The 11,938-nt window shown below is 54.4% G+C and overlaps 1 protein-coding gene across 2 annotated transcripts in view; it reads left to right on the forward strand.

Moving 5' to 3' along the window:
- The window catches only part of LOC144721174 (tektin-like protein 1), a 54,032-nt gene extending 42,538 nt beyond the window's left edge, over nucleotides 1–11,494 (forward strand). For both annotated transcript variants that reach the window (XM_078598559.1, XM_078598560.1), the window contains exons 8-9: nucleotides 5,053–5,166; nucleotides 10,955–11,494. In XM_078598559.1, coding sequence (XP_078454685.1) covers nucleotides 5,053–5,166; nucleotides 10,955–11,122 — 282 coding nt within the window. In that variant the 3' untranslated portion in view covers nucleotides 11,123–11,494. The remainder of the gene's footprint in view (nucleotides 1–5,052; nucleotides 5,167–10,954) is intronic.
- The last annotated feature ends 444 nt before the right edge of the window (nucleotides 11,495–11,938 follow it).

An 11,938-nucleotide genomic window follows, 5' to 3' on the forward strand; every position in this document is an offset into this window, starting at 1 on the left:
GTCGCCCCCTTGCGCGACAAACGGCGCAACGTCGGGTAACCGGCGCTGCCATTGGCCGCGCGGCGCCGCGAGGTGTGGAAGCCAAGCGGCACCTGCGGGCCACCCGGCGGACGCGACGTGGTGCGGCGGTGGCAGCATTGCGGCTCCCGCGGGCCACGCCGAAGACGCGGAAAGGTGCGGTGGTGCTGCGGCTCCCATGGGCCACGCCGTAGGCGCAGCGAATTGTGGCTGAGTTGCGGCCCCCATGGGCCACGCCGTAGACGCAGCAAAGTGCGGCTGAGTTGCGGCCCCCATGGGCCACGCCGTAGACGCAGCGAAGTGCGGCTGAGTTGCGGCCCCCATGGGCCACGCCGTAGATGCAGCGAGGTGTGAAGGCACCTGCGCTTTCGCGACCCACCTGTCAGCGGCGGCGTACGAAGCCACGGCGTCGTCCCGCGACGCGGCGAGGGACCACGGCGTTGCCGAAGACGCGGCGGTATAAATCGGGCCTGCAGCGGCCCCCGCGGCCCACCCCGCCGGCGCAGCGAGGTGCGGGACAGCGGCCGTAGCCGCGGCAACCTCTCGCGACGCAGCGAGGCACCACGGAGTTGCGGCCTCCCCGGGCCACGCCGAAGACGCGGCGGTATAACACGGAGCTGCGGCGGCCCCCGCGGCCCACCCCGCCGGCGCAGCGAGGTGCGGGACAGCGGCCGCAGCCGCCGCAACCTCTCGCGACGCGGCGAGGCACCACGGCGTTGCAGCCTCCATGGGCCACGCCGAAGACGCGGCGGTATAACACGGAGCCGCGGCGTCATCCATGACAAGGGACGCAGGCACGGCGAGGTGCAGAGCCGCGGCATCGCCGGTGGCCGGCCCCGTGAGCGCAGCGACAGGTGGAGCCGCGGCAGCACCCGCGGCCCATTCCGGCGGCACGGCGATGTACGGGGCAGCGGCAGCTGCCGCTGCCCACCCCGGCGGCCCGGCGAGGACGGCACGCGCGTACTTACCCGGGGCCCCCCCGGCGGGCGCAGCTTGATGTAGAGCCGCGTCGTCGCCGGCGGCTGGTCCCGCAGGAGCGGCGTGCCGAGACACCCCGGCCGCGTCAGTGTAGAGACGCGGCGTCGCGGTCGCCATGGCAGCACCCGCGGCCCATTCCGGCGGCACAGCGATGTACGGGGCAGCGGCAGCCGCCGCTGCCCACCCCGGCGGCCCGGCGAGGACGGCACGCGCGTACTTACCCGGGGCCCCCCCGGCGGGCGCAGCTTGATGTAGGGCCGCGTCGTCGCCGGCGGCTGGTCCCGCAGGAGCGGCGTGCCGAGAAACCCCGGCCGCGTCGGTGGAGAGACGCGGCGTCGCGGTCGCCATGGCAGCCAAGTCCGCCGCCCGCCGCGTCGCAGCCGTAGTAGCGGCCGCATACGTCTCCCGAGCCAACATGGCCGCCGCGGATTGCGTCGCAGCCAACATGACGGCCATTTCCGGTGGAGCGGTCGCTGGGAAAACGGCGGCGCCTTCAACGTTGGCAGTTGACAGTTGCTCCCGTCTCGAGTGCGGGGCGGTTGGCTGCGTCCGTGCCTCCACCTCGGCCAACCTGACGGTCAGCTGCCCCACCGCCTGCAGGAGCTGGTGCAGCAGAGCTGCGGGGACGCTTTCCGTCTCTGGCGGCGGCGGTGAGCTGGCACTCCCCGCAGCCGAATCCTCCCGCTCCGGCCCGCTCGTTTCCATGGGGACCGTCACCGGGGTCCCGGGCTCCGGGGTCACTGCTGGAGCCTCCTCTCCGCCTTCGGCACCCTCCAAGTCATGTGCCGGTGGGTTCTTACGCCGTGCGCCCGCTTTTGACATGTTGGCGACGGTGTAAACTTCTGACACCAGTTGTTAAGTAGTTGTTGCTGTTGTAGACGGAGGTACTCGGAGACGGAGGTGAGTTAGGGGCTTCCGCCAGGGTTTATTAACAGGTATCACTATAAGGGTTCCCTCTTCACCCCTTCCACTATCCCCGTTCCTCCAGTGACCCCGCTTACGTCACGGGGTCTCCCTTAAATACCCTCTGAGGCGAGACGTCACGTGCACTGCCCGGCGCGTGCGACCCCACGTCCCGTGATGTCACAGCACCGGACAGCGCACGCGACGCCACCACTCTCCTCTACTCCTCTACATATGTATTCACTTAGGCAGCTGAAACTAAACTGACTTCTATTTATATTACTGGAAAGTTCTAGAATGTTCTAGAAGTTACTCCAAGTTTACTCACCACTGAATCTATCTGGAATGTTCTGGAAGATAGGTCAATTTCAAAATATCACTGTCCTGGTCACAAAGCAAAGTTTGTGGGGAATATTAGCCATTTTCTGTACTTTTGAGCAATTGCAGAGCTAGGATTTTCAGGTAGGGGGGGCAACCCCTCCAGCAATGAAATATGTTAGGAGTTGTTAGTAAGTAGGGACTTGTCCCTTGCTTTTTATTCGACGCGTGTGCGGCGATGGCGCAGCCATCGATCGAGGGTCGAATTGGAACCGTGTGTGATCGGCATCGCGCTCGCTGAAGGTATGCCTTCAGGGAAGTCGTGTACTGTATACGCAACTGCGCACACTTCTGTGAGTCACTTATAACTGCTTTGCCGTTACTTATTGCTAATTATGGACACAGACTATTGTCCTATCATCTCATAGAGTCCCTGGCACGTAATAATATGCTACACAGTGGCGGTGGGGGTCACAAAATGCCGATTTATTACTAACTAGCTTTACTACCCAGCTTCGCCCAGGACTTGGATTCACCACGCCCGGCCGCCTTTGTCTCCCCAGTGGCGATGTTCACACACCACACTAATGACTCGTTTGAGGCTGAGTCGACCTAGGGGAGGCCCAGGACCGGTTCAAATAATCGTCACCAGTGGTGGCTGAGAGCGGGAATCGACCTCGGGTCGTCGGGTTCATAACGCAGCGCGCTTCCACATGTGCAGGTCACATGACATGTGACATTACAGCTCACTTGCCGTGCAAAAAAATATGCATTATTGAGCCCCCCTCCCCAAAAAAATATACAAAAGTATATTTTTGCATTGTCTACAGTCTGGAAAGTACCCACATGGCAAATTTCAAGTTTGTTGCATGTCGGGAAGTACGCTAAACATTTTGAACAGACACACATAATCACAAATTTCCCCTATATATAGATAAACCCCAATGATCTGATCGAAATTAGGGATTTTGATCGGATCACTGGCTCCGCCACTGCTTTTGGGGCATAAGCAATTGGGAAATAACACTACCCAGGAGCAATTCTTTTAAAAAAAAAATTGTTACACAGTGTAATATATGCATTGTCTTTGAAACTGATTGGTCCACACCAGAGACAGGATTGATCGTAGACAGACCAGCCTAAATGTTTAAAGCTGACCCGTATGCTCCTTCAAATTTGTCTGCATTTTGCATGCATAGAGAAGGTTGGGCATAACTGTGGCTGAAATGAACTTTAGCATCATATGGAGTGATAGCTCAGGTAGTTTCCACAGTGCCTCAGCTGCTAAACCGGAGCTGGTCAGAAGCACACTGCCCAGATACAGAAACTTATCCAGTCTCTCCACATCTGCCTCATCACCAATGGGCAGGCGCGGTTCGTCCACTAGGGGCGTTGGGGTGCCACCCCACCAAGCAGCTGGAAATGAGAAATTATTTTTCTAATAAAAATTACTTTTCTTTAAATTGTTTTGTTGTGTTTAAAAAAATATATACATATAATAATTATTTCAACGTGAATTACCTAATGTCCATATTAGAAACTGCTGCAACACAGTCTGATTGTGTCCCGGTGAGGTCTCGGGGTGGCTGTGAAGGCGTCCGAGTGAGAGATATCCTTTCATTCATTGCGATTAGTTTAGCATTTTAGCCACGCCTTTTGAGACCCATTCAGGGCGGTGAAAAAGGCGCCCATGGCTGTAATTGCTATGTCACAACGCGAGATTGCACTGTGCAAATATAGCAGGTCATGGCCTACATGCTATAGGCTTTTGGCATGTCAAAGGAGTTGTGTAGTGTGGACTTTATGGTCATGGGGACAGCATTTGAGTACTTTGTTTTGTATTATTTATAAATGCCTATTGTAGGTAGATAAGTCAGTCATACTCTTTGGTTCTTTCGGTAAAGTCACGTAGGTATAAAATAAATCACGACGTTTCGATCGCAACACAAGCGGTCGTCCTCAGGCAGAAACTATAATCCAGTAGTGGAACAGCTGAACTAGCGAGAGAGCAGCTACAACAAGGCTATATATGTGGCGATGGGCAAGCAAGCAGGGTCTGAGTTGGAAAGGAATTCCACCCCCGGACACAAGCACCTCAGTTGTGTTAATGGGGGATTAGGGAGAGGGATTAGGGAGGGAGATTAGCATGAATGAGGCTTTGTTTGCATCCCTCTACTGCTGTTTATCTTTGGTGGGGCATGAGCTACCACCACCATTCCTCGCATCCTGTTGATGGGGAGGCGAGTCCACAGTAGCCTGGGACTCAGCTTCCCACACCTTGCCTCCACGCTCCCACACCCTCTTAAAAATTTTTGTTCAAAATCAAAACCACTCCCTGTTGTTTGGCAGTTTTCTGCCGCATGGTGACTGGACCCAGAACCCGTCCACTCGAACGCCTGTATACCACTCATACACTCACCCATTCACCACACTGCAGGTCAAAACACATCTCTTCATGCTTCCTCCCTCTCACTTTTGGTCTTTGGGATGCTTTTCCATCGTTTTTCTTCCAGAGGACTTATAGCCTTGTTCAATTCAAGAAATATGTTAACTCTTATCTGTTACATCTTTGATAATGATGTTTACTGCTGGCCACTTGACATTTTGAATCTCTGGGCATTTGCTCAGCAAATGCCATACAGTGCAAAACTATAGGGATTGTATCTCGATGTCTCAGAGCGTGGGACAAGCATATCAGCGCGTAATGACAACCGGCACTGGAAAGAATTGGCACTTTGCACATATCAGCCAGGTAAGAGCATGCAGATAAGTATTAACATGAGTATACGAGCGTGCATAGCTTTAGCGTGACATCTTCTATTTACTGTGGTTTAGGGTCCCAAGAGATACGGTGACATTCCACTGAGAGAGCGTTTGGATCGACCCATGGTCAAAGTTTACCAGAGGCACCCGGGAACTCAGCTGCCTGAAGCAACTGGAATCTTACAGGTGAGTGCGTCTGTGCAGTGAAGCCTAGTTATTTCAATAAATGAAGCCTAGTTATTTCAAGAAAATTACAATAAAATCCATTCAAAATAATATCTTCCAAGAACAAAACTGCAAAGGTGTCTCAACGTCGAGCAATCTGGGTGTTTTATGATCCAGCACTAGCTGATTCCCTTCAGTCACTTGCTCACTCACGGTGAATAGTCGTCTCCTTATCACTCTTATATTGCTACGACCATGGTTACTGTTATTGTCAACTTAACTCACTGATTCCTCCACCCATGTTGACTGTTTCATCATGTCTGTACTGTCTTCAAACACCACACTGCAGTTCACAACAAGTTCATTTGTTAACTTAATCATGTATCCACTACTCTTTGGTTCTTTCGGTAAAGTCACGTAGGTATAAAATAAAATAAAATTAATCACATTTATCCACTCATTCACTCACTAATCCAATGCTCACTCACACACATAATCATATACGCATCGATCAACTCACGCACCCACTCACTAACTCACCACACTGCAGGCCACCATAATTATCTTTCTGCTTCTCTCCCACACGAAAACTTCAAATCTAGATTAGATCTCTCCCACTCCTCCACTTTGAAATTCCCTCCCATTGTCTCTTTTCCAAGCTCTTATAACCTTGTTCGATTCAATAAATGTGTTGAATCTTATGTTAGACCTTTTATTGTACTATTTGTTGCTGGCCTTTTTACATTCCGAGCTTTTCGATCTGTGCTCAGCAATTGTGTTTGAACTAAGTTTTGTTCTGATAAAATGTTTTTAACCCTCTATGGCATGAATACAAATCGACACACCTATCACAAGGCATCAAGTCTGCACGAACCCATGCATGCTTGTGGTGAAACGTGCAAACAAATATGCTTTGATAACGCATGCATTGAACGTGAAACACCAGACAGCCTCTTTTATGGCTTTTGTTGGGGCCGCTGGTCCCCGAAGTCCCTCCCTGCTCCGTGCCTATGGCAGGGGCTCTGCCGTGCGCCGACCCCTCGCTGCTCTGCGAGCAGCTGCTGCCGTCGCTGGGCTCATCGCCCGACGGCTCCCCTCCCTGGTCCGTCCCTCCGCGAGCTCGTGTGAGAGGCATAGCTCGCCGCACGCCCTCGTTCACCTGCAGGCGCTGCGTTGTCTCTCCACGGATCACGCGCTATTAAACGGGGGTCAGGGGTCGGAGGGCGAACGACGCTGCCCTCACACTGCGCGAGTCCCGGCGGCGACAGACGGAGCGGGGGCCTGCGGACGCACCGACCCCTTCCCCCACACTACGAGCGCACACACCTGCACACACGCGACACCCACTTGTGCGCCGCTCTACGCAGCGCTCACTCACGTGGCGAACCACTGTGTACACACGCGCACCCACACGTTCCCACTGCTCGACAAGATCACGCGAGACCACGCTTCGCTATTAATGATTTATTATTCGCTACCTGGTAACTAATGTTGAATCAGTGAGTCGACGAGGCTGGCCTATTCCACTAAACCTGTACCTATTCCTTATCTACCGGCTATTATCCTACTTCACCTTCTTACTCCCTGTTAGATGCCCACGGCGGTTCGTTGATCCCGTACTCGCAGCGTGCCTCGATGCGTCTCACGGACGTTCGGGTCGCTGGACTGGAGAGCGTCCTGTCGCCTGGCGCTGGAGAGAAGAGAGCCCGATTTCCCCTTTGCGCCCACTATTTATCCTCCCTACCTCAAAGGGATGCGGCTCTGAACAATGGGCTCGCGCCCCTCTGGCACGCGCACCGCGGTTCCGGGCGCCTGTGATATGCTAATCAGTGTGCGGCGTTGCGCGGCGTAAATTCTAATTAATCCCTTTCCCTCCCTAACAATGGTGCCTGCGCGCTCAAGCGTAATTATCCCAACCATCCGTGACTATGCGCAAGAGCCCCTGCGGTCCCGCTACTCATGCTGTCCCGTCCCTCCCCTGCTTGCCCCGTCGACACGTGGGTGGTGTGTGTGGGGGATGCGCTTCAACCGCGGTGGCCGAATGCCCCTCGCCGCGGCCATACCATCTTAAGGCAGGTCGCAGCGCCGCGGTGCAACGTAGCGTCGGGGGAGGCCGTCCAATTCCCTGATCGCCAGAAACCGTGAGAGTTAATCCCGATAAGGGTTTCTCGGATAAAAACCGGTCGATCAGGTGACCTTCCCTTCCAGCTCTATGGGGGGGGGGGGGGGAAATGCGTGCGGGTGTGTTCATGTGAGGTGAGGTGAGGGGGACGAGGGGTTGGCTCCGTTGCTTGGTGGTGGCGAGGTCGGGGATAGGGCGCCTGCCGAACGGCTTCGTGGCAGCGGCATCACACTTTGTCTCACCAGTGCTAGACCAAAGGCTGCAAAAAGATGAACAGTACAGAAGTTCATAATATAAGTTTTTTGGGTTAGATTGCGTAAATGTAAATGTGGCGTTCAACCCGTCCACCTCACAACATTTACATTTGGGGTTTATTTACATATCAGTTTACCCTCCAATCCACCAGTGTACTGAACTAGTAACTATTGGGCATGTTTTGTTTCCTTGACAAGCTTTACTAATTGGCTGTGTTGGGTAGTAGCGGGTTAAACAACACATTTATATTTATGCGATCTAATTCAACAAAACCTCTAGTATGTGTAATAAAGGACTCTCTCTCAGATGTCGATCTCCGTTGTCCTTTATTGGGTTCGTAGAATCTCGATACCACGGCGTCCTCGCTCAGGCCCGCGTCCCTCTCGACGACCTCTCCACAGCCCCTCGGCTGCTCCGATATGCAGTCTCCCTGCTGCTCTGATATGCAGTCTCCCTGCTGCTCTGTTAGGCAGTCTCCCTGCTGCTCCGCCTTGCAGCCCCACCGCTGCTCCGCTCTCTAGCTTCACTGCTGCCCCGTATACAGCTAGCCTCCCACAGCCGCTAGCTCTCTGCGTCTGACACCGATGGCTGACGGTGTCGACGTCTCCCACCGCGTGGCGACCGTGCCACGCTCTCCGTCCTGCCCAGCGTGGCCTCCTCGTGTTTCACTCCGTCTCAACTCCCCCTTCCCCTTCCGGTTCTCTCCCTAAATCCTCTCCCCCCACGTGACCCTAACTCCACCCACTCCCCACGTGACCCAGACTCCGCCCTCTCTCAATCCTTGCTCGCATTACACGACCCCCCCCTAATGAAAACCCAGCCGTCCCCGGCTGCAATAATTACAATAAAATAATGCGAGCAATATTGTAACCATCTGACATCACTGGACAATGGAGAATATAAGAACGATAACAAGAACAACAAGAACAATAACAATCAACGAAAGGAAAGGGATTTGGAACGCGTGCGGGTCGCCGGCCTGTCCCGAACGGGCGGCGGTCCCCCCACAGACCGAGAACGCGACGGGGTTTTGAGATTGACGGGAGTAGAACCGCCCGCCGCTGTTGGAGGCCCGTCAACGCCAAGGTCCCGTTCCCCAGGGAGACCCAAGTCCAGGGTCTCCGGCAACCGTGTCTGTGGTGGGGTTGGAGGGGCAGCGGGGTCAAGTGGCCCCATCGCCGTGGTAGGCCCACCCAGAGCAGGATTCGCCACATCCACCTGCGTAACGGCTGGCTCATCTGTCCTGGTGGGTCTTTTCGCGCGATGTCCGTGGTCGAGGCCTCCTGCTGGGGCGGCCCCGGGATGCGAGCCCAACAGTCCCTGGCGAAGTGGCCCTTACGGCCGCAGCGGAAACACTCCACGTCGTTCCGGCGCATGGCACCCTCTCTGTCCCGACGCTCCCGCGCCAGCGGGCCAGACCTCGGCCCCGTCCCTCCCCGAGCAGGCCACTGGACGGAGGCGGCCGTCAACTCCTGTGGACCCTTGTCGTCAGGAACGTAGACCGCCTTCGTAGGATCCCACCCCGTAGCACAGCCTTCAACGATGGGTCCCCCCGTCCAAGCTGACACCTGCTTCCAGCGTCGGAGATTAAATTGAGCGTCCAATCACTTAGCCACAGCACGGGACGTCAATTTATCATGGCTGCACACCGGCATGGGGATCCCCAGGTCTCTAGATAATTCGAGCATCTTGCCCAACACGAGGGGCTCCAACAGATCAGGCTCCGTCTCGGGGTATGCCGCCATCGCCAGTTCCAGAACTGCGCCTCTGAAAGCCACCGGCGATTCATCAGGCGCCCGTTGGCACTGAACAAATCTCCGATGGGCGTCGTCCAGAGGCTCATACGCATCCGCCATCTCCTCGAAGACACCCTGCAGCGTCTTCTTCTTGTCGGCCTTGATGGAGCGGAAGAACCGGACGGACTCGTCGTCGAGAAGTGTTGGTAGGACTTCCAGGGCCTCCGCGTCCGTCCATTTGGCGGAGCGTACAGCCGCTTGAAAACGGCAGGCGAATGCGCTCCAATCGCCGCCGATTGAGAATTCTTTGACCGTTGTTAAATGACGGCTGCGGGTTCTTGCTCCTCCGTCCTCCTCCGATGGTGACACGCGCGGCAGCGACAAGATGGCGTCACTCCGCAACGTGTGCAAGATGGTGGCTTCCCGCGGCGGAGGGCGCAAGATGGCGGCTTCCCACCGTTCCTCCTCGGCCACGCCCAAGATGGCGTCTTTGTGCCGCTTGGTCGAGAGGGCTGATGGCGACGGCAAGGCCCCGGCCCGTTGTTCCCCGCCGGGCCTCCCCGAAGTCATCGCCGGCGTCACAAGGACGCACAATTGCGCCAACACCGTCTTCATCGCCTCCAGTTGTGCCGCCACCTGTCGCCATCCATCCTCAGCGTCCAGTCGCGCGGATGGGCCCACCGAGGCGGCCACGTCCTGCACGGCTGGAACCCCGCTCGTCCCTGCTCCGCTTTCCTCCTCCATCGTGGGTAGCGCCACCGCTGGAGGGAGGTCGTCGTCGGAAGATGTTGCCGAAGATGGTGCAGGGACGGTCTTCCTCCTGAGCTGTTTTGACATGCCGTTTCACTTCTGACACCAATGTAATAAAGGACTCTCTCTCAGATGTCGATCTCCGTTGTCCTTTATTGGGTTCGTAGAATCTCGATACCACGGCGTACTCGCTCAGGCCCGCGTCCCTCTCGATGACCTCTCCACAGCCCCTCGGCTGCTCCGATATGCAGTCTCCCTGCTGCTCTGATATGCAGTCTCCATGCTGCTCTGTTCGGCAGTCTCCCTGCTGCTCCGCCTTGCAGCCCCACTGCTGCTCCGCTCTCTAGCTTCACTGCTGCCCCGTATACAGCTAGCCTCCCACAGCCGCTAGCTCTCTGCGTCTGACACTGATGGCTGACGGTGTCGACGTCTCTCACCGCGTGGCGACCGTGCCACGCTCTCCGTCCTGCCCAGCGTGGCCTCCTCGTGTTTCACTCCGTCTCAACTCCCCCTTCCCCTTCCGGTTCTCTCCCTAAATCCTCTCCCCCCACGTGACCCTAACTCCACCCACTCCTCACGTGACCCAGACTCCGCCCTCTCTCAATCCTTGCTCGCATTACATATGGATAATATTGGTCGCGAAAGCCTACGTGTTAAACTGAGTACAGCAGTTATATACATATCACAACATTTCTCTTTCTGCTTCTTCCCTCCCTCCCAGTTATATTTTTATAGTGATATATATATATAACTTCTTAACCCGAGCTATTCATGCTTTGGCGTTTGCATCAACCTTGTGCTGTTAGAACATCTTAACACCTGTTTTTATGCCAGAAAGGGTAAAGCCTCTTATTTGTTATCATCTTCATACTGGCAAATGATCCCACAGGTAGGTTTTTATCCATTTGCTGTCCATGACCGTAAACGTGTCTGTGCGTGTGTCCAGGCAGGGGAAGGGCTGTCCCATTCTCTTGCTGCATGCAAAGGGGACCTGGAACAACTCGTGAGCGCTCAGCACATGTTAGCTGCCGACTTACGCGACAAGGTGGCTGCCACTCGGGTAGATGCAGAAGCTGCTCGTTTTAGAAGGCGGTGTGCCACTTTCCGCTACTAGCAGAGTAAAACATTCACCGGCACACGTTTACCTTCTCAAGAATGTCAACAATCTGAGCATTTGTTGATTGTGTGTAATTTAAAGTGTTTAATTGTTCTGACAATTCCCTCATATTGTTAAATTATCTTGATGTCAGATACAAATTAGAGAGCGGCACGCTTAGATTTTTGCCTTTAAACATAAATCAATGCTATTGGCGTGATGTGCAGAGTGTTATTTTCTTCAATATCATAACATACAGTACACATCCAGTCCTGTTTCATTGTTTTAAAGTAATTGTACATTTCAGTATTGCAAAATACTTTCAAATATCTTCATTGTTACTAAATGTTGTCATTGCAGTATAGAAAATAAAGAATTGCTTCAACAGTAGCTCTTGATTGTGTCATTCATGATTCATTAACTGCTGGATGAAGGCCTCCCCAAGTTGTCATCGCCTCTCAATGTATCAATCCACCCAGCCCCTGCCCACAAACTGAAGTTATCACTCCATCTACATAGTGGATGTGCTCTCTGGCGCATTCCTCCTTTGGCTGCCAGTCAGTTGTTAGTCCTCTGCCACTGGCCTTTTTAAATCCTTTATATTAAGTTCACTTGCTTGCTTGTGCCCTTACGACCGTGCAAATCTTTCGGTCGTTTTTTAACCCACTTCCCGTGATCCAATCGAGCTGACATTTTGCACACAGACTCGTTGTGCATGACAATTTATTTTCGTGAACATTTTTTTTTACACTTTTTAGGCTTTTTTTATATTTAATTACCAATTGCTTAATGGTGGCAGACAATCATCTGACCCATAGGTGGCAGCCATCTCAA

This window comes from Lampetra planeri, chromosome 11, assembly GCF_965212315.1.
Source record: "Lampetra planeri chromosome 11, kcLamPlan1.2.h2, whole genome shotgun sequence".
NCBI lineage: Eukaryota > Metazoa > Chordata > Hyperoartia > Petromyzontiformes > Petromyzontidae > Lampetra > Lampetra planeri.